Here is a 23,207-nt window from a genome sequence, read left to right on the forward strand (position 1 = left end):
TTTCAATTTCTGCTAGATCATGACTTGCAACAGGGTGTTTTCTAAGGAAAATGATCCATGTTTCTTGTTATAAGTCGACATATTGGAGTCTAAACCGTATTATCACGTGGATGAAATTATAATGAAAATGTCAGTGATATCGGAACCCTCGTAAAAAGGCAACAAAGCAGAAACATAAAATGAGCTTTTTTTTAAGAAGCTGGTAAGAATTTCTAGGATAGCCAAAGCCGACGGTCGAAAATTAAAACTCCTTCACCACGTTGCTACTGCGAGTAAATAGTAGAGCGAGTTCTGCAGCCTTTACTGTATCTGCCAAAATCTCTGACAGCTCAGATGATACACGCACATCAAAGAGTATGGGATTACAAAACTGACGTTGAGTTAGAAAGCGGCGCATCGTGGTTTGTTACAGTGGGAGCAGACTTACTGGATCCCTATCTTTTTACCTGTGTTTTACAAATTGTTGTAGTCGATGCAAATCTCTATTATAACACGTACTCAGTACGCCACATTAATGCTATCTTTAGCACACAAAAGGAGTGGGCAATGCTGCAGCTAAAATTTTTGATAACTTATACCCAGTGATATAAAATGTCTGACAGAAAGTAAAGAAAAATTTGAAAACAAACTGAAAAAGTTCCTCCTTGACAACTCGTTGTATTTCGGTTCTATTTCGTGCAGAATTTCTGTTACTGTAGTGTGGGAAAGGTGGTGGGTAGGAATTAAGAATTACTAACTCATATATATATATATGTATTAAAAAAGATACCTATAAATATTCAGCATGTAGCCCTATTTATAAATTAATTTGCGACGTGAATGTAAAATTACTCGTTCCACATCATTACGATTTATTGTGCAAATGATCCAAGGAACATGAAACTAACTCACCCTTAGAGATTTAACGTAAGGACGTTGAAACACTGTGTAGAGCTGTGTTAATCTGAAAATGTTTACGTCGTTTTTGTACACGACAGGGATTTTTTTTTAATTTAATGCTTGTTACGAGTTAAATATTGACAAAAAAGCGCATCCTAAGCTTTAACGCTGTACAGATTTCTCGAGAGGTATTTCTGCAAACAGAAAAGAATATTTCAGAAAGTTAAATAGTTTTTATGATGTGATAAGTTCGAAGCTATTTCGTGGAAGGAAAAATTTCACCCGTTTGAAAAACAGTAAAAATAAGAACCGATGTTTAACAAACTTAGACACTGTGGTGATCTATGAGGGGCGTTCAATAGGTAATGGAACACATTTCCCCTTTTTTCTGGGCCAATTATGATTGAAAGAGTGCGGAATTAGTTGTGGGACATTGCGGAATATTTCCGCTTCAGCCGCTACAGTTTGATGAAGTTCAGATAGGTGGCGGCGTTATACGTAGCCTGTAAGGGAGGCGCGTTCCAAGCAGAGAGCTGTGACTGAGTTCTTTTGGCGGAAAACAAAACATCGCAGATATTCATAGGCGCTTGCAGTATGTCTACGGAGACCTGGCAGTGAACAAAAAGGACGGTGAATCGTTGGGCGAGATGTGTGTCATCACCACCAGCACCACCACTACCACCACCACCAGCACCACCACAAGGTCACGCAAACCTGTCTGATCACTCGTGTGCGAACCGGCCGCACACAGCTGTGACTCGTGCAGTGTTGGAACGTGCGGACACTCTCATTCGACGCGATCGACGGATCACAACCAAACAAAACTGCGCACTCGAGATAACCACACAAAAATTAATGGCACTATTCTGTCTCATCCACCGCAAAACGCGCATCTCGCAGCCTCTGACTTCCATCTGTTCGGCCCAAGAAAGGTTGCACTCTGCAGGAAACATACGTGGATGAGGGGGAGGTTACTGATGCAACAAGACGTTGGCTGCGACGTCGACCAGTAAGGTGGTACCTTGCGGGCATACAGACGCTCCCAGAAAGTTGGCGTGAGGCCGTCGCATTTAACGGAGATTATGTAGAAAAATAGGGTCTTGCAGCCAAAAAAGATTACTGTCGCATTACTTATTGAGCGCCCCTCGATACCGTAAATTAATTTCAGACTCTCACGCGAATTTTTGTAGGATACAGATGCTTTATATGGATTTTGTATCCCTGTGGAGAGCAGAGCGCTGTGCCTGCTGACAATAGGCCACTTGTCGCGAAAATGTCGCCACTTTTGGACCTTAAACGTCAGATGCCAACTAATTTAAACCGAGCTATAATTCTAGTTCTAGGCGAGAGTGGTGGAGAGTTCACTTACATGGGCTTCCGACCAATGAGGAGCGCGCAGGTGTCTACGACGAGCGCGGGCAGCAAGTGGAGCAGCACCTTCTGGATGGCGTGCATCCAGGCGTAGCGCGTCAGGAACAGGCAGTAGTACCACTGCACGTGGAAGCTGGCCCACTGCGTGCCCGTCTTCTCGTTCAGGTACATGAAGCGCTTCCACGTGATGGGGTTGCGCGCCGAAGACACGTAGTTGAAAACCGGGATGTCGCTCGGCAGCTCCTCGTTGTCAGCGGTCGCCGCCCCCGCCGACGCGTCCGCGGTGCTGTCCGCCACCTCCTCGATCCTCGGAGCGTGCTTGCTGCAAGAGATCAGTCTGTCAGCCGGTACAAACATAGCCTGCGGAATGAATTTTCACCCTGCAGCGGAATGTCCACTGATTTGAAATTTCCTGGCAGATTAAATCATGTGCCGGGACTCAAAATCGAATCGTTTGCTATTTTGTCTAAAACTGACGTGGTAAGATCGTGGCTGTGTACAGTTAATGAAGGTTGATTCTTACAGAGAAGAAGACAGCAACCAGCCACTATTAATACTGCTATTTATTTAAGTAAATAGCGCCGTAACCGGTTTCGAACTGACATGTTCATCATCAGACGGCTCTTCACAAGATTTACAATATGCACTTTACATAATCGTCAGTTTCCGATTTTTATTGTTCCACTGTAGCGAAATATGCTTGGTGTGTTGGTGCCCTCTGGTAGAAAACAGTGTTAGAAGCGTCCTATGTGAACATAACTAACCTCCAAACGATGAAATACAGAGTGAGCAAATCTGTTAGATTTAGTAGTTATTGTACTTATATGATTTGCATATCACCATATTGTGCAAAGCAACACACACACAAACACCAAAACGTATTTGCCACATGTGAAGTTGATACAAGGATTGCAGTTTTACAAATACAACAGCACCAGAGATGTTCTCTCTGAGATATTACAATATACAGATTGCTTTGATTTCACAGTTATGACTATTTTTAAAGAATAGACAAAACACAACGAAAATTAAAACACAAAGATAAACCTTACATTATGAGCATATAATATTACAGATGAATTTGACAGATGTAGTAACCAGCTTGTGTGAATGCTCCTTACATGGTATTATGTAAATACTTTTTTGAAAGAATCAAGGTAGCATTACATGTATCTATATTACAAAGAATAAACGTTACATTGTGAGCATACCATATTCAGTGAGCATTAATTACAAACAAATTGGGAACATGTGGTGACCAGTTTGTATGAATGTTACTTGTATGGTATTGTGTAAATACTGTGTCATAAACAGGCAACAACATATACATGAGATACATTAACAATGTGGCAGAAGAAATTATATTAATGTAGTACGGCACATACCTTTTTTTTTTTTGAACAATTTTACAGTTGCAGTAATGTGTGACTGAGCAGGCATCCACATTATGATGTTGTGCATTGCAAATGCAGATTTTGAAGGATTGTTCAAACGTATGGCATCTAAATGTTCTCTGAATCGAATCTCAAAGTTTTTCCTAGCATGTCCAATATATAAGGAGAGGCAATTTTGGCATCTGTGTTTATATATATCTGAACTTTTGTATGGGGGTTGTAATTCTTTATGTTATGAATGGTTAGCTGCTGACATTTATGGCTTGTGTGGAAGCTTATATTTACGTTTGCGTTTTTGAATAGATTACTTATTTTATGGGACATGCTCCCTAGAAAAGGAAGTTCTGCTGATGTCTACAGACTTTTGTGTTGACTGCATAGGTGTCTGGTGTGGGACTTTGTTCTCTGCTGTTTTTTGATTTTTTGTGATAATTTATCAATCATGTGAGGGTTATATCCATTGTTTAGAGCTATTTGTTTGATGATATTGTTTTCTTTATGTTGTTCAACTAGTTTCAGTGGAATTTTATGCAGGCGATTCAGCATGGACCTGAAGTATGCCATCTTATGTTGGTTTGGATGGTGAGATGAGCTGTTGATGTACACATCTGTGGCTGTTTGCTTTCTGTAAATTTCAAAGTGATGTTTCTGATTTTTGGTGGAAATTTTTAAATCTGAGAAATTGATGGTGTTATTGGATTCATGCTCAACCGTCAATTTGATGTTAGTGTGCATGCTGCTCAGCCTGGTTGCTAAAGTGTCAATTTCTTCATTAGTGCCAACCTTTGCCATTTGTGGTGAAGTTCTCTATCGACTGAACTATCAAGACACGTTCACGACGCACCCATACAATTTTATTTCTGCCAGTCGTATTCTTCTACTTTCCAAACGTCACAGCATGCGGGAAAGCTTCTGTAAAATTTGCAAAGCGGGGCAGAGATAATGGCGGAAGTGAAGTTATGTGAGCGCGTATTGAGTCACGTCTTCACAGCTCAGTCGGCAGATCATTTAACCCTAAAGCCAAAGGTTCCAGTTTTGAGTCCCGGTCGTCCACACAGTTTCAATCTGCCAGAAAGTTTCACAGACACAGGCAACCTGCAGTCGATTTAGTTACCCACTTAATCTGTGCATTATATAGTGACGTTTTAAGGCATCCCAGAGATAATTGGTTCCTTACAGGGTGTGGTATCGTCGTCAACACAGCCTCCGTTTTTGGTACCCTAGAATGGCCTTCTATGAAGTATGAACGAAGAAATGTTCATTTCTACAGCTGATGCATGACCAAGAGAGAGAGTGTACCATCCTGTACGCCCCTCGAGTGTAAAAATTATGATTCTGGGTTGCAAAAACGCAATAACTGCTGTGTCTCCGCAGATAAAACAATACCAGTTCAACTATTATAATTATGTAAGATAAATTTACCTACTGACAACGGGGAAAATACACTACTGGCCATTAAAATTGCTACACCAAGAAGACATGCAGATGATAAACGGGTATCCATTGGACAAATATATTATACTAGAACTGACATGTAATTACATTTTCACGCAATTTGGATGCATAGATCCTGAGAAATCAGTACCCAGAACAACCACATCTGGCCTTAATAACGGCCTTGATACGCCTGGGCATTGAGTCAAACAGATCTTGGATGGCGTGTACAGGTACAGCTGCCCATGCAGCTTCAACACGATACCACAGTTCATCAACAGTAGTGACTGGCGTATTGTGACGAGCCAGTTGCTCGGCAACCATTGACCAGACGTTTTCAGTTGGGAGAGATCTGGAGAATGTGCTGGCCAGGGCACCAGTCGAACATTTTCTGTAACCAGAAAGGCCCGTACAGGACCTGCAACATGCGGTCGTGCATTATCCTGCTGAAATGTAGGTTTTCGCAGGGATCGAATGAAGGGTAGAGCCACGGGTCGTAACACATCTGAAATTTAGCGTCCACTGTTCAAAGTGCCGTCAATACGAACAAGAGGTGACTGAGACGTGTACCCAATGGCACCCCACTGCAGCCGAATCTTGAAGTCATCCATGCTAACAGTCATGTAGCGCTGAAACTTCTGCTCATACCACAGCATCTCTCTCCCTCGCCTCATTTCTGCTATGTCAGTAACTCTTTATGTTGTGGTTAACGTTGCTGATTCTCGATCACGGGGCCCCGAGTTAGATTTAAGGTCGCTTCATCGACGCGCAAGTCGCTGAAGTGACGTCAAATAAAAACTTGCACCAGGCGACAAAACTACCCAAAAGGAGATTTCCGGGCAGAAATTCCATAAACACATTTAATTTCATTTCTCGTGTATTTTAGCATTTACTGTGTTCGATTTTCTCTTGTTGACCGGGCCATGACTGCCAATCCAATAAACTGTGGAAGTTAAACATTTTAAGCGCATTTTGTCGCTTACTGAACTGCTAAGTTGCGGCGGCCAGCGGCCAGCGGCCAGCTCACATTAAATCTCAGGGCTCTTCTTTCTCAGTATGAACTTCAGAGTTTTACGCTTGCAGTGATAAATACATAAATTCTACCAATAGAATCAGCCAATCAAAACTTTCGTAACCCCTCCTCCTCCCTTCCGCCTCCCGCCTTATCAGAAAAAGTAATGGTACCCAGAAATTCCCCAGTCGGCAGATCGGGGTTATACCTTCACAACAACAGCGGACAATTCCTCCGACCATTGTCACCCTGTCATTGCAGAGGGTACCTTCTGAAAACAACTGTAAGGGGAAGATTGCGGAATGGGGAGGGCGGTCCCAGGCCAACAGAAGTGCAGGCGTACAGTCATCAGTGTGTTTACAAAATACGAACATCATTATTTTCTTTGAGTCATCAGTCTTCTGACAGATTTTCCTTTGCTGCGGCCCGCCACGAATTCCTCTCCTGCCAACCTTTTCATTTCAGAGTCGCACTAGTAACGTATGTCCTCAGTTATTCAACGGATGGATTCCAATCTCTGTCTTCTTCTACAGTTTTTGTTCTCTACAGCTCCCTCTAGTGCCACGTAAGTTATTCCCCGCTGTCGTAACAGATGTTCTATCGTCCTGCCTATCTTTTTGTCAATATTTTCCACATATTCCTTTCCTCGCCGATTCTGCATAGAACGTTCTCATTCCTTTCCTTAACAGTCGACATATTTTTCAACATTCTACTGTAGCACCACATCTAAAACGCTACAATTCTCTTTTATTCCGGTTCGCTACCATACTATGCTGTGCCCCACACTTACATTTTCAGATATTTATTCCTCAAATTAAGACCTATGTTTGATACTAGTAAAATCATCGTGGCCAGAAATGCCCTTTTTGCCAGTGCTAGTCTGCGTTTGATGTCCTCCTTGCTTCGTCCGCCATTCGCTGTTTTGCTGCTGAGGGTGCGGAATTTACTAACGTCATCTACTTCGTCATCCCCAATTCTGGTATTAAGTTTCTCGCTGTTCTCGTTTTTGCTTCTTCTCATTACTTTCGTCTTTCTTCGATTTACTCTGGAACCATATTCTGTGATCGTTAGTTCGTCCATTCCATTCAAAAGGTCCTGTAATTCTTCTTCACTTTCATCGAGGATAGCAATGTCATCAGCGAATCTCATCATTGATATCACTTCACCTTGGATTTAAATTCCACTCTCAAACTTTTCTTTTATTTCCATCGCTGCTTCTTCGATGTATAGTTTGAACAGAAGGGGCGAAAGACTAAATCTCTGTGTTTTACCGTTTTTAATCAGAGCTTTCCGTTCTTGGTCTTCAGCTCATTGTTCCCTCTTGGTTCTTGTATACAGGGTGGACCATTGATAGTGACCGGGCCAAATATCTCACGAAATAAGAATCAAACGAATAAACGACAAAGAACGAAACTCGTCTAGCTTCAAGGGGGAAACCAGATGGCGCTATGGTTGGCCCGCTAGATGGCGCTGCCATAGGTCAAACGGATATCAACTGCGTTTTTTTTAAAATAGGAACCACCATTTTTTATTATATATTCGTGTAGTACGTAAAGAAATATGAATGTTTTAGTAGGACCACTTTTATGGCTTTGTGATGGCGCTGCAATAATCACAAACGTATAAGTACGTGGTATCACGTAACATTCCGCCATTGTGGACGGAATTTGCTTCGTGATACATTACCCGTGTTAAAATGGACCGTTTACCAATTGCGGAAAAGGTCGATATCGTGTTGATGTATGGCTATTATCATCAAAATGCCCAACCGGCGGGTGCTACGTATGCTGCTCGGTATCCTGGACGACAGCATTCAAGTGTCCGAACCATTCGCCGGATAGTTACGTTATTTAAAGAAACAGAAGTGTTCAGCCACATGTGAAACGTCAACCACGACCTGCAAGAAATGATGATGCCCACGTAGGTGTTTTAGCTACTGTCGCGGCTAATCCGCACATCAGTAGCAGACAAATGGCGCGAGAATCGGGAATCTCAAAAACGTCGGTGTTGATAATGCTACATCAACATCGATTGCACCCGTACCATATTTCTATGCACCAGGAATTGCATGGCGACGACTTTGAACGTCGTGTACAGTTCTGCCACTGGGCACAAGATAAATTACGGGACGATGACAGATTTTTTGCACGCGTTCTATTTAGCGACGAAGCGTCATTCACCAACAGGGGTAACGCAAACCGGCATAATATGCACGATTGGGCAATGGAAAATCCACTATGGCTGCGATAAGTGGAATATCAGCGACCTTGGTGGGTTAATGTGTGGTGCGGCATTATAGGAGGAAGTATAATTAGCCCCCATTTTATCGATGGCAATCTAAATGATGCAATGTATGCCGATTTCCTACGTAATGTTCTACCGATGTTACTACAAGATGTTTCACTGCATGACAGAATGGCGATGTACTTCCAACATGATGGATGTCCGGCACATAGCTCGCGCGCGGTTGAAGCGGTATTGAATAGCATATTTCATGACAGGTTGATTGGTCGTCGAAGCACCATACCATGGCCCGCACGTTCACCGGATCTGACGTCCCCGGATTTCTTTCTGTGGGAAAAGCTGAAGGATATTTGCTATCGTGATCCATCGGCAACGCGTGACAACATGCGTCAGCGCATTGTCAATGCATGTGCGAACATTACAGAAGGCGAACTACTCGCTGTTGAGAGGAATGTCGTTACGCGTATTGCCAAATGCATGAGGCTGACGGACATAATTTTGAGCATTTATTGCATTAATGTGGTATTAACAGGTAATCACGCTGTCACAGCATGCGTTCTCAGAAATGATAAGTTCACAAAGGTACATGTATCAGACTGGAACAACCGAAATAAAATGTTCAAACGTACCTACATTCTGTATTTTAGTTTAAAAAACTTACTTGTTACCAACTGTTCGTCTAAAATTGTGAGCCAAATGTTTGTGACTATTACAGCGCCATCTATCACAAAGCGAAAAAAGTGGTCCAACTAAAACATTCATATTCCTTTACGTACCGGTACTACACGAATATGTAATAAAAAATGGGGGTTCCTATTTAAAATAAACGAAGTTGATATCCGTTTGACCTATGGCAGCGCCATCTATCAGGCCAACCATAGCGCCATCTGGTTTTCCCCTTGAAACTAGACAAGTTTCATTCTTTGTAGTTTTTTCGTTTGTCGCTTATTTCGTGAGATATTTGGCCCAGTCACGATCAAAGGACCATCGCGTGTACTGTATATTACCCGTCTTTTCCTACAGCTTGCCCCCACTTTCGTCAGAAATTCTAACATTTTACATCTCTTCACACTGTCGAAAACTTTTTCAGGTCGACAGATCCTATGAACGCGTCTTAATTTTTCTTCAGTTTTGCTTCCATTGTCAACTGGAACGTCAGAACTGGCTCTGTTGTGCATGTGCCCTTGCTAAAGCTGAACTGATCGTCATCCGGCAGATTCTCATTTTTCTATTCCATCCTTCTGTACATTACTCTTGTCAGCAACTTTGATTCAAGAGCTATTAAACTGATTGTGCGATAAGTTTAGCACTTGTAGTCTCTTGCTATCTTCACAAGTTTATGGATGATGTTCTTCCGAAAGTCTATTGGAACATCGCCAGTCTCAAACATTCTACACAATAGAATGAGAGTTTCACTCTGCAGCGGCGTGTGCGTTGATATGAAACTTCCTGGCAGATTAAATCCGTGTGCCGGACCGAGACTCGAACTCGGGACCTTTGCCTTTCGGGGGCAAGTGCTCTACCAACTGAGCTACCCAAGCACGACTCACGCACCGTCCTCACAGTTTCAATTCTGCCAGTATCTCGTCTCCTACCTTCCAAACTTGAGAGAAGCTCTCCTGCGAACCTTGTAGAACTAGCACTTCTGAAAGAAAGGATATTTCGGAGGCATGGCTTAGCCACAGCCTAGGGGTTGCATGGTAGAGCACTTGCCTGCGAGAGACAAAGGTCCCGAGTTCAAGTCTCGGTCCGGCACACAGTTATTATCTACTAGGAAGTTTCATATCAGCGCACACTCCGCTGTAGAGTGAAAATTTCATTCTGGAAATATCCCACACGCTGTTGCTAAGCCATGTCTTCGCAATATCCTTTCTTCCAGGAGTGCTAGTTCTGCAAGGTTCGCAGGAGAGCTTCTGTAAAGTTTCGAGGGTAGGAGACGAGGTACTGACAGAAGGAAGGCTGTGAGGACGGGGCGTGAGTCGTGCTTGGGTAGCTCAGTTGGTCCGGGTGCTGTTGGCTCTATCTCATTGCCGGTTGGCCTCTGTAATAAAAAACTGAGTGGAAGGATCAACCACCGAACTTGAACAGAATGTCTTGCGACGTCGACGTCCGCAACGACCTAACACAACGATCAATAAAGAACAAAATGCACAAAAAAAGTTGGTAAAGCACTTTCCCGCGAAAGGCAAAGGTCCCGAGTTCGAGTCTCGGTCCGGCACACAGTTTTAATCTGCCAGGAAGTTTAATTCTACACAGTAATTTGCGTAGTCTTTTGTTGCCAGTGGCTCGAATCATTTTAGAAATTCTGATGGAATGTTATATATCCCTTCTGCCTTATTTGATTTTGAGTCGTCGAAAGCTTTTGTAAATTATGATTATAATACTGGAGCTCCTATCTCTTCCCTGTCGACTCATGTTTCTTCTGCTGTCACTTCATCACACACGTCCTCCGTGACAGAAGACCATACCAGAGCTAGAAAAGGAGGGGAATATTGAGCGGACAGGGCGAGCAGACAAAGTGAGGTGTACGCACCTGCGCTCCTGGTGCCTGCGGTGCGCGTCCCAGGCGGCGACGATGGTGGCGTTGATGACCATGTCGGCGGGCACCAGGTCGGCGGTGAGGCGGCCGTTGTTGTTGAGCGTCCGCAGCACGCCCAGCCCCACCCCGGCCACCACTCCCGCCGGCCCGTTCAGGTTGTTCACCCAGCCGCGGACCGGCTCGGCCGCCGTGCAGATCACTGAAAGCCCACAACGCCGTCTGCAGCCCAAACTTCTGAACCTCTCGCGCTCCACCACAGCGCACACTTGCGCCCGTAACACATTAATTCGTGTACAATGAAAAGGCGTATGAATATTTCCGACAGAACTAGATCATTCACGTTTCGGATATGACAAGTACCAATATACACCGACAGAAAAATGTCGCAACACCAAGAAGTAATTGGTAGACATGTTTCTAAATCTCAAAGATTATGTCTGTTCAAATTTCCCGCCAGTCGCGTAAGAGTGGCTGTAACTATCGCGAGAGTTAGACCTTTGATGTTAGACTTGGTGTGTTGATATTAGTCAACAATGGCTTTAAGGTGACAAAGACGTCATTAACAGCACCTCACTGAGTTTGAATCAGGTCGTGTAATATGGCTACAAGAAGCTGGATGATCCTTCCGCTATACTGCAGAAAGACTTGGTAGTATTGTAGTCACTGTACACGACTTCTGGCAGCGGGGTCACGACAATGCATGGTCACAAGAAGACCATCGTATTCGGTACATAGTACTGCACTTGCAGCAGCAATTTGAGCAGCAGTTGGAACCACGGTGACAAAAAACTAATCGCAAATCGGTTACTTTAACGAGAGGTACGAACCAGAAGCCCTGTAACAAGCACTACACTGACCTCAAACCACCACCGTTTCAGACTTCAGTGGTGTCAAACAAGAGCACACTCAGGACAGGGATGGGTGTGTTGTGTTTCTTTATGAAAGCTGGTTCTACCTTGTTGCAGTGACGACCGTGTGTTGGTTAGAAGAAGGGCAGTTGAGGGCCTGCAACCAACCTGTCTACATGCTAGACACTCTGGACCTACACCTAGATTTATGGTCTGGTGCGCGATTTCGTATGACACCGGGAACGCTCTCCTGTTTATCCCACGCACCGTGACTGCAAATTTGTCTGTTATGCTGCCATTCACGTGGTGTTTTCCAATGGGATAACGCTCGCCTACCTACTACTGTTGTAACCCAACATGCTCTACAAAGTGTCGACAAGTTGCCATTGCCTGGTCGATCACCACATCTGCTACGGTCGCAGGTTCGAATCCTGCCTCGGGCATGGATGTGTGTGATGTCCTCAGGCTAGTTAGGTTTAAGTAGTTCTAAGTTCTAGGGGACTGATGACCACAGTAGTTAAGTCCCATAGTGCTCAGAGCCATTTGAACCATTTTGTTTTTATCACCACATCTGTCTCCAGTCGAGCACGTGTGGGACATCATGGGACGACAACTTCAGCGTCGTCCACAAACAGCATTAATCGTCCCTGTGTTGACCGGCCCATTATAGGCATGGAATCCCATACCACGAACCGACATCCCACACTCGTACAACATAATGCATGCACATTTGCATGCTTGCGTTCATAATTTTGGCGGTTACACAGGTTATTAATGTACTAGCATTTCACATCTGCAATGACATATCTCGCGCATATATTAACCTGTGATCTTGTAATGTTGATCACTTAAATATGTTATCTAGTCAAATGTAATCCCGAAATTCTGTTACCCTCCATTAATTATTTTTTGGTGTTGCAATTTTTTTTCCGTCAGTGTATTATGTTGTTTTGGGCACCAATAGACAATACATTTTTACCAGAGCTTCCAGAAGGTGAACCGAGACATTAAAAGACCACATGAACAGTATATTAATGGCTAAAGCAATTATCTAGCTGTGTTGGCGGAGGAAAAGTTATGAGGTCGGATGGTGAGTCTTGCTGTCACTGTCAAATGCTCCCAGTTAGCACTCCGTAACGATGTGTCCTATTGTTTGCTCCCCCACTCCGCAGTGGCAGTGAGCAGATGAACGGAAACCCCACTTCAAGGTGTAACCACACCTTCCTTTGCTCGTCCTAATGCGGTTCAGCCTAGACCAAGTTTGGCTCATTAGTCGGAATCAATAAACCTTCATTGTTGCGTCTTGAACCACGTCAACTTCGCTAGGTTGCTGCTCATTCCAGCTTTGTCACCACCTGAACATCACGTCGAAAGAATTGATAATTTGTGAAACACCCTATAATTTCAGGCGAGTTGTTGGTGGATCTTGTGGAAAGTCGCACAAAGAAGAGTTCTTATGAGAGATGATCTTCTTGAGCAACTTTGCCTTAGCCTTATGGAGCAATATTATATAGGATAGTTAACAGCTGAATGGTAGCAGATCTAACAGTTACAGTGATAACTTTCGTGGCTTCATTAAGCTGCACATCAATATTCGTTGCATAGGTGCAGTGTTTCTGCAGAGGAGCGCAATATTCAACAGCAGAATAACACAGGGACGAGCGCAGCAGAGCATAGATTATTATTAACGTTCGCAACCCAACTTCTTCTAGCAATGTTGCTAAGTAGATTCACTCTTGAGCCAAATTTCCTGGTGAACTTGATGCACTGTTGTTTGAATGTCGCCGGCCGCGGTGGTCTAGCGGTTCTAGGCGCGCAGTCCGGAACCGCGCGACTGCTACGGTCGCAGTTTCGAATCCTGCCTCGGGCATGGGTGTGTGTGATGTCCTTAGGTTAGTTAGGTTTAAGTAGTTCTATGTTCTAGGGGACTGATGACCACAGATGTTCAGTCCCATAGTGCTCAGAGCCATTTGAACCAATTGTTTGAATGTCAAGGACAGATGCAGATGATTCCTAGATATATTGGCTGTAGTTATACTGCACTTCGGTTCCATCGAAAGTCACATGCGGTTTCCTTTGAGCTTCTTTATTATTTAGATGGAACGCAATAATATCAGTTTTGTTTGGGTCAGAATGAAGTTTACATTTATGGAAGTAATCAATTTCTTCAGACCACTTTTGAGCACACATTCGCACAGTGCATTAAAGACTTTACCCTGGAAGACTAACGCTAGATCATCTACGTACTGGATTTTTAATGGAGTCTGTGTCTGGCAAGTCACGGATGTACAGGCTAAACAGAATGAATGGCAGAACTAATCTCTGAGGGGGACCATTATTCAGAGTCCTCCATCTTTAGCTTGTCCATTCAGGAATACCTCGAAGAGCCTGTCATATAGCATGTTGTCTACTAAAAACGCCGGCTTTTGTCACGGGATTATTTCTATAAATTTTGACAGCAATCCCTCCCTCCACATAGTGTCACAATCTGCCGTAAGATCCTTATAAAACTCCCACTGATTTGATATCTTTTAAATCCAGCTCCTACTAAAATTGTCATTGTTAAGATCTGATCGCAACTGCTCTGATGTTTGCTAATGCCCCCTTATTCTTTTTTAGTTCAAGACAGAGGATGAAACTTATCTACAAATACCAGCAATCGTATCTATTGTTGGCCTACTTCTGGTCCAAGTACATTTTTATAATTTTTTCCTTCGTAAGAAATAAATTATCAGAATTGATTTAGACAGTATATTTTGATAATAGATTTTCTACCAATATTACACAAATGACTGTAACTGGTGAATCGTTACAGAAAGCGAATCTGAGTTTTTACCGCTGCTCTGCTACGCCTGACAGCAATACGCGCTTGCAAGATATCGACACTTTCTCCGTTTTCTTTTTCCTTTTTTGTGCCGCTCTTTTAATGGATGACGGGTAGATCAGTAGCAACGCAATGAAAACGTGTTTTTGTGACACGCAAAACCTGCTACAGGCGGCAGTGCTGGTCGGATTCCGTATGATGAAACACATTCCCACTAGAACTGTCACAGACTGTGTTACTGTTTCCTGTGACAGCTGTCAAGAGTCCAGACATTGCAGCGCTCCTGTAAACGTTAGCTGTCTTGCGAAAGCTTCTGGCGCTTTATAAGTCATCCAGAAAGGTCATCACACGCTCTACTCTCGACACCTATAATCACTGTCAGTCCACAGTCGCACTTCCCGCTTCATCTCCCATTTGTGTAGTATGATGTATGTATGTAGTATGACAATGTTGACTGGAATACTCTCTTTCAAATTCTGAAGGTGGCAGGGGTAAAATATAGGGAGCGAGAGGATATTTTCAGTTTGTACAGAAACCAGATGGCAGTTATAAGAGTCGAGGGGCATGAAAGGGAAGCAGTGGTTGGGAAGGAAGTGAGACAGGGTTGCAGCCTCTCCCCGATGTTGTTCAATCTGTATATTCAGCAAGCAGTAAAGGAAACAAAAGAAAAATTCGGAGTAGGTATTAAAATCTTTGAGGTTCGCCGATGACATTGTAATTCTGTCAGAGACAGCAAAGGACTTGGAAGAGCAGTTGAACGGAATGGACAGTGTCTTGAAGGAAGGATATAAGATGTACATCAACAAAAGCAAAAGGAGGCTAATGGAATGTAATCGAATTAAGTCGGGTGATGCTGAGGGAATTGGGTTAGGAAATGAGACACTTAAAGTAGTAAAGGAGTTTTGCTATTTGGGGAGCAAAATAACTGATGATGGTCGAAGTAGAGAGGAAATATAATGTAGACTGGCAATGGCAAGGAAAGCGTTTCTGAAGAAGAGAAATTTGTTAACATCGAGTATAGATTTAAATGTCAGGAAGTTGTTCCTGAAAGTATTTGTATGGAGTGTGGCCATGTATGGAAGTGAAACATGGACGATAAATAGTTTGGACAAGAAGAGAATAGAAGCTTTCGAAATGTGGTGCTACAGAAGAATGCTGAAGATTATATGGGAAGATCACATAACTAATGAGGAGGTATTGAATAGAATTGGGGAGAAGAGGAGTTTGTGGCACAACTTGACTAGAAGAAGGGATCGGTTGGTAGGACATGTTCTGAGGCATCAAGGGATCACCAATTTAGTATAGGAGGGCAGCGTCGAGGGTAAAAATCGTAGAGGGAGACCAAGAGATGAATACACTAAGCAGATTCAGAAGGATGTATAGGCTGCAGTACGTACTGGGAGATGAAGAAGCTTGCACAGGACAGAGTAGCATGGAGAGCTGCATCAAACCAGTCTCAGGACTGAAGACCACCACAACAACAACAACGATGGCTCCTGCCTGCCAAAAATGCCTTTCGTAAGACGCAGCAGTCACAGACGTAGCTGCAAATTATGACGTTGGATGTGCACCATCAGTTTCACCCATAATTTAGCGAACTGGAATAGAACCGCGTCCAATAGAATTATTGGAATTCATATTCCTTTCAACCTCCACGTAATCTTGTAGAATTAAATATCAGTCGTATTGATATTGTTAAGTATGTACCTCAAAGGTGTAATGCTGATGCCGAGGGGGAGGAATGATAACTATGCAGTAAGAAACATATGGCAACAGTACTGAAAAATGCAAATCAGAAGCAGGAATTCATTGGTTCAGGAACAGAGAAAAATACATACTGCCGGCCGAAGTGGCCGTGCGGTTAAAGGCGCTGCAGTCTGGAACCGCAAGACCGCTACGGTCGCAGGTTCGAATCCTGCCTCGGGCATGGATGTTTGTGATGTCCTTAGGTTAGTTAGGTTTAACTAGTTCTAAGTTCTAGGGGACTAATGACCTCAGCAGTTGAGTCCCATAGTGCTCAGAGCCATTTGAACCATTTTGAAAAATACATACTACAAAAGTATTAGGATAAATTATGAAAGAAAATGCAACGAAGATGGAAGATGGCGACACAAAGATGAGAAACTATGGATGACCATTGACAACGGCACTGTGATGCTGATTGAAAATTGATCAGCATGACAACTGGAATATGCTTAAAGGAAACTATGTTAATGATAATACTAAAAGCTTGAGTTTCCTTTATAGTGCAGCATAATTTTGAATCAAATGTATATTAATCGTTGATCTGTTAGAGGTTGAGAAGCATTTTGAATAATGCGTAGGTACATCTAGGTCTCTGGATCTGCTAGATATTGCGTTGCAGTAATGGAATAATGACAGGTATTTGACATCCGAGGGGATGAATTGAGAAGTCGACTGATTTAGGAGGTGATCAATACAAAGTTCGGGGAAAGAACGTCTCTTGTCTGGTCACATGTATCCTAACTGTGCATGAGAAACGATGTGCCCAAATAACTATTACTCACGCACGAGGTCTGTTCAAAAAATTTCGGAACATTCGCAATTTCGCGCCAATGGCGGGCTAGAGCTAAATGTAGTTGACATCTTTGCACACGCCTGTGTTTAGTATGTAACTACAGGAAGTTTCATTGATGTGTGTCTGTTAGTTATTGTTCAGTGCTGCACTGAGCAGAACGTTGTGTCGCACAGTATACGAATTCCGAGATGGCATGGTTAGAGGAGCAACGCGTCTGCATTAAATTTTGCGTGAAACACAACAAAACCTTTGCAGAGGCATACCAAATTATGCAGGAAGCCTGCGGTGATGAGTGCTTAAACCGTACTCGCATGGTTTAAAAATGGCCGGACGGAAGTTAAAAATGACCCTCGTTCAAGACGCCCTTCGACGTCTATCGATGGCGCTCATGTCATGAATGTTAACAAAATTGTGCATGCCAATCGAAGACTGCCCGAAAGATTGCAGAAGATTGTAACATTTCAGTTGGATCATGTCATGAAATCGTGACACAACATCTTGGAATGCGTCGTGTTGCCGCCACATTCTTCCCACAGCCCGTGAGTCAAGACCAAGCAAGACCTTCGCCTCGCAATCTGTGAAGAGCTTTTGGATCCCGCAAATGAGAACGAGATGTTCCTTAAGAGAATCTTAACTGGTGATGAGACTTGGGTCTACGGTTATGTTGTTGAGACCAAGGTTGAATCTTCACAGCGGATCGGGAAAGGTTCTCCAAGACCAAAAACAGCTCGTCACGTCAGGTCAAATGTCAAAGCCATGCTGATAGTTTTCTTCGACTTTGAAGGATCGGTTCATCATGAATTCGTGTCACAGGAACAAACTGTTAATCGATGGTACTACCGGGACGTGTTGCGACGCCAGCGAGGAAATGTGAGAAGGAAACGGTCTGAAATACGGCGAGGTAACTCATGGCTATCGCATCACGATAACGCACATGCACATTCATCCCTGTTGGTGCGTGACTATTGCACAAAAAACGAAATCAGTATGTTGCCTCATCCTCCGTACTCTCCAGACCTGGCCCCTGCGGACTTTTCTTGATTTCCAAAGTTGAAAACCATGTTGAAAGGACGAAGATTTGCAACGATAGACAGATAAAAGAAAATTCGCAGACAGCACTTGGGTGATTCAATAAGAGGCATACCAATACTGCTTCCGGAAGTGGAAACTGTGTTGCGAGCGGTGCATCAATTGTAGAGGAGACTATTTCAAAGAAGACCATGCAGAATAAGTAAAAAGTAAGCTTAAAAAATTTTGTGGACAAAGTACCGGAACTTTTTGAACAGACCTCGTTATCTTAATCAAGCATTCATAACTAATTTGTGCGGTCTGGAGTTTTCGCTATCTGTGCCATGAAGAGATACAGTACAAACATAGAAATCCAGGGTTGTTGATGGCTGAACTAGCTTTAAAAGTGTTTTGAAACATACATTCGGCATTTTATATTAGTCTGTTGCGGTGATATATGATAATGTCGAAAACCTTTACTGATATTTGGTGGGGTAATGGAGTACCATCAAGGAAATTGAAGAAACTGCTTCACAAAAATCTTCTCTGACCAACTTTCGATGGGATATAAAGATTATCTGTACCTTCTTAAGTATCGATGTGAAATATTGGTCTTATACGTATCTCGATACTGAACGAAAGTCACTATACAGAGAATACAGAACCGACGTTCTTAGGACTGGTACACACGTAAAGCTGAATGTCACAGGCACTTATACAATCATTAAAATAATATAAAACGGATGGTGTATCAGCGATATACAGAGAGGAAAACAAATTACCACAGACTGAACCCTGGAGAACTCCTAAGAGCACACTTGTGCGTTCCACAGACGACTAATGAGTACATGTTTCTCAGGTAGCTGTCGAACCACATGAGTACACAGTGACTTTCTGCTGTTTACTTTTCAAAATTATATTATCACAACACTAGTATTAGTTTAAATACCTTGCTGAAATCAAATTGTGTTAAAATTGCATCAAGGATTCATTTTAAAATAATATAATGAAAGTCATCAACTAATTACATAATGTACCGTTCCTGATGCTGAAGATGTACATGTAGCAATTTTCACTAACATCAAAATAAGAAAAAACTGACATCCTATTCAAAAGTTTATGACTACCAGCACAAGATGATATTGTGAGTTTGTTAGGACAAAAAAGATGATTACTGCGAATTACTTTCCCGCAAAGTAAACAGACGAGCTGACATTCATTAGTAACTATTGAGATGCTCTTGTTGACACACTAAAACACAGAGGACTTTGATAACGCGCAGATACACTCCTCTAAAGTGAAAAAACAACTGTCCAGGAACTTGAGCGTTGTCATAACGTTCCCCATGCGAGTCGCATTGTCTCACCTACAGTTTTCGAGAGAGATCTTGTTACAAGGAAGATGATTTTCGCACTTATATTCAACTCCAGACTATCACATTTCTTCCGACGTAGTACCAAGAAACTATCCCAGTGGTGAGTTACAGTTGCAGATGAGAAAAGCTTTCATCACGCAGCAGATCAGCTCTACGAACGTCTGGAAATAATAAATCAGTTTTTATGGATTTCTCATATTCTCGAACGCATCCTACGAAGATCATTTAAACTGCTGAAATTTAGAGCAGCTGAGACACCTTAAGTGGTGTGAGAAAATGAAAAAGGAAAGCTGGACTTCAACATTCCCTACGACGAAGTCATTAGAATCGGAGCACTACCTCGAATTATGGATGGATCAGGAAGAAAATAGGCCGTGTCCCTTTCAAGGAAATCATCCTGCCAGTTCTCTGTAGGAAGTTGGGGAATCCACGGAAAACGGCAATATGTGTGGACGGTCGTGGATTGAAATCCATGGCTTTCCACTACACCACCTTGTTCAGTGTGACAAAATGCGATAGCCACGCGGAATGGCCGCGCGGTTTGAGGTGTCATGTCACGGATTGCGCGGCCCATCCCGCCGGAGGTTCGAGTCCTCCCTCGGGCATGGGTGTGAGTGTTGTTCTTAGCATAAGTTGGTTTAAGTAATATGTAAGCCTAGGGACCGATGACCCAAGCAGTTTGGTCCCCTAGAAATTCACATACATTAGAACGTTTGAAAATGTGATATTTCAAAACTGTTTATATCTTCGTAGAAGGTTTAATTTTCTAAAGTGATTAAGAAATTATAAGTAAACTGGAAGACACTTTATTAAAAAATTAGAAACATCCATTCCCAGTTCGCAGCGTGCATAACAGCTCTAAAAATTTGGAGTTTTTCATCACAGTGTCCGAGTACTATGCATTAGGTGACAAGGGCTACCACTGTATGGACACATTGTAAGGATGGCGGTAAATTTTCTGCTGGTGATGGTAAAACGTCAAAATCGTTAAGAGTACCTCAGATGAAAATGACATGTCGTCAATACAGTGTTTGGAAATTTCCTGGAAATGATGGAAGATTGGGACTGAACTTCTGAAGACGACGAGGACAGGAACAGAGGTTACGCTGTGATACTACAGTAATAGGCCGTAAGTGTTTTAGGAAAACCTGAATCAGGATTGCTAGACGGGATCTGAACGCCACTTCTCTGAGCTACGGGTACAGGGTCTAAGCCATGGCGCCACTTCGTCCAATGAAATAACTTGAGTTATTCAACAAATAAAACTGACACCAGACCATAGATAGCTGGTAGTGTCACTATCAAGGCTTCCCATGTTACTAGATAATCATAGACAAGGTAAGAGTAGGCTAGATGGAGGCATCTGTACACTTAGCACTTACCCATGGATGGCCTCACGACGGCGACGGGCATCCCTTTGGCCTCCTCGCGGACCGTTTCCTCAGCGATGGCCTTTGTGTAGGTGTAAGTATTCGGCCACTTGTCCAGGATTCTGCAACAGCCGCATATCGCCAGTCGGTTACAGCACTTACGATACTTGATATTGTTCTTATTTAGCCACTATACACTCTTCCTTAAAGTACTACAGACTCTCCATCTTTCATCAATGCCTACATTGCAAACTACAGTTAATATTGTACCCCCCCACTGAAAAAATTTTTCAATGTTGACACACATAGTATGCAAGACAGTTAGGTGATGCAAACCCAGATCGAATCCGTATAGGATTATCGATCGTTGTTCTGACTTTCCAACCAGAATATGTGCTGTTCGTAGATGATTTTCCAAAATCATTAATGTAAATCTGAACTGGAAGAAAGAAAATGATTACATTTTATTACAGGTTGTTGCTGAAAAATGATGGTTCTTGACAGAAAAACCGTTACCAGCTTGTGACAGTAAGTTCTTAGTCAACACATTTTGAGACAGGAGAGAAGTATCTGGTGATATACATTCCATGATAACATATGGGTAAGTATAATAATTATGTACAAAAATTGTAAGATGTTCTCAACGTTTGGGTGTATTGAACAACAACTCAGACAGGATCTCCAGTACTAAGGCCCAAATGCAGAAAACACATGTAAAATATATACTGGAACTGTGAAGACACGTACACAAGGACCGAATATAGCACAATTATCGACAACTAGTATACTTTTCATGTCAATATTTACCACTCACTGTAAAGGCATAACCAATATTAATTGTACTGTACTGACGTTACAACTTCCGCTGGCATGTATGAGGGTGTACCGAAAAGTAGTGACATTGAATTTTTCATGTGAAAACTCTTGAAACTTTTTGATTAAATAAACTTTGTTAGTATTGTACATCTTTATTCTTCGTGTATATATATTTATTTCTCAGCACAGTCACCCCGACAACGAACAAATTTTTCCCAACGATAGACGACCGCAGTTCATCGTCTTAATAGCGTTACTGCCTATGGATCATGGAGTCCCGCGTTCGAGTTCCGGCCGAGTTGGGGATTTTCTCCGCCCGGGGCTGGTTCTTTGCGTTCTCATCGTTTCATCATTATTCTGGAGTATGGCGAGACTTGACTATGAAAAGATTGGAAATTTGTACGGGTGCTGATAACCGCGTTGTTGAGCGCTCCACAAACCAAGCATCATCACTCCTCCAACGAGAGACCCGTTGGTGGATACCGACACTGCAGAATGTTTGACTTTGTTGACATTGCCACACAACCTCATCTCTGCCTGCACCGCTTCATCACCATCAAAGTGAAGTCCTCTATGGTGTTATTTAAGTTTTAGAAATAGATGAAAATCAGTTGGAGCCACTCACGCATCGACATAATTACGTTACACACCGCCATGTTAAAAGCTACAATTCGGAGCCTTCTAAAGGCAGAGTGTTGCAACTTGCGTCAGTGAAACGGGAAAGTCGACTGAGCGATATACATGACTTGTAATACCTCAATCGATATCGAGAACAAAATAAAAATTGGAAGACATTACTTTTCAGCCCGCCCTCGTTAAACTCTTTTAATGACCTTTTTACCATTATGAGCAAGGTATCACATATTTAACGACCTCTGTCGAATCACACCTGTTAGAAATTATCAGCTTTAACGTGTTCCAGCATTGTCGTAATTTTCTTTTTCCATGATAATATTAACTCCTCCTACTCAAAGACATATTACCTGGTTAAATAAGGATGTCGTCAAAACTGCGTTTGTAATAGCTCTGTACAGTGAAAAATATAGATTATCACCACAAATTGTGAAGGAATAATGAGGGAATGGAATTATTATTGCGTGACGATTGTGTGTCTAATGTTAATGTGAGAATAGATTAAGAAGCACACAGCGTGCTTTTAAATTCCTCCTGTACATTTCGAGGGTTTTAATGTTGGAACATAGTCGGCAAAATTTGGAAGAGGAACTTATAATCAGAAATAAATCATTTCTATGTTGTAATAAACAACATCTAAAATCGTGTCATCAATCCTTGCGCATCAGTTGGATGAAATAGCGATACTGATGTACAGTGGTTCCAGTAATTATTAGACATGCAAAAAACTAATGTGATAACAATGCTCGGAGCTGGAGATACATACAAACGAAACGTACAATTTTCGCTTATAAAATTGTATACTCGATTTCTGTATTTCCACTGAGGTCCATTGGAAGAATCGCAAACAAATGCAGCTCTTCCACAAGAGCAACGGCTTACAGAACATTCTAGGAATTTTTTTAACATAGCTGGTCGATT

At 42.5% G+C, this 23,207-nt stretch overlaps 1 protein-coding gene and 1 non-coding gene across 2 annotated transcripts in view; both read right to left on the bottom strand.

Moving 5' to 3' along the window:
- LOC126251510 (fatty acyl-CoA reductase wat-like) overlaps positions 1-23,207 on the bottom strand; it is a 225,445-nt gene that overhangs the window by 25,650 nt on the left and 176,588 nt on the right. The window contains exons 6-8 of the mRNA XM_049951985.1: positions 20,850-20,959; positions 10,868-11,072; positions 2,249-2,572 (exon numbers count right to left, since the gene is read on the bottom strand). Of these exons, the coding sequence (XP_049807942.1) occupies positions 2,249-2,572; positions 10,868-11,072; positions 20,850-20,959 (639 nt within the window). The remainder of the gene's footprint in view (positions 1-2,248; positions 2,573-10,867; positions 11,073-20,849; positions 20,960-23,207) is intronic.
- Positions 9,802-9,876, bottom strand: Trnas-cga (transfer RNA serine (anticodon CGA)). The gene has a single exon. It is a non-coding gene; the product is annotated as a tRNA-Ser (tRNA).

This window comes from Schistocerca nitens, chromosome 4 (assembly GCF_023898315.1).
Source record: "Schistocerca nitens isolate TAMUIC-IGC-003100 chromosome 4, iqSchNite1.1, whole genome shotgun sequence".
NCBI classification, from domain to species: Eukaryota; Metazoa; Arthropoda; class Insecta; order Orthoptera; family Acrididae; genus Schistocerca; species Schistocerca nitens.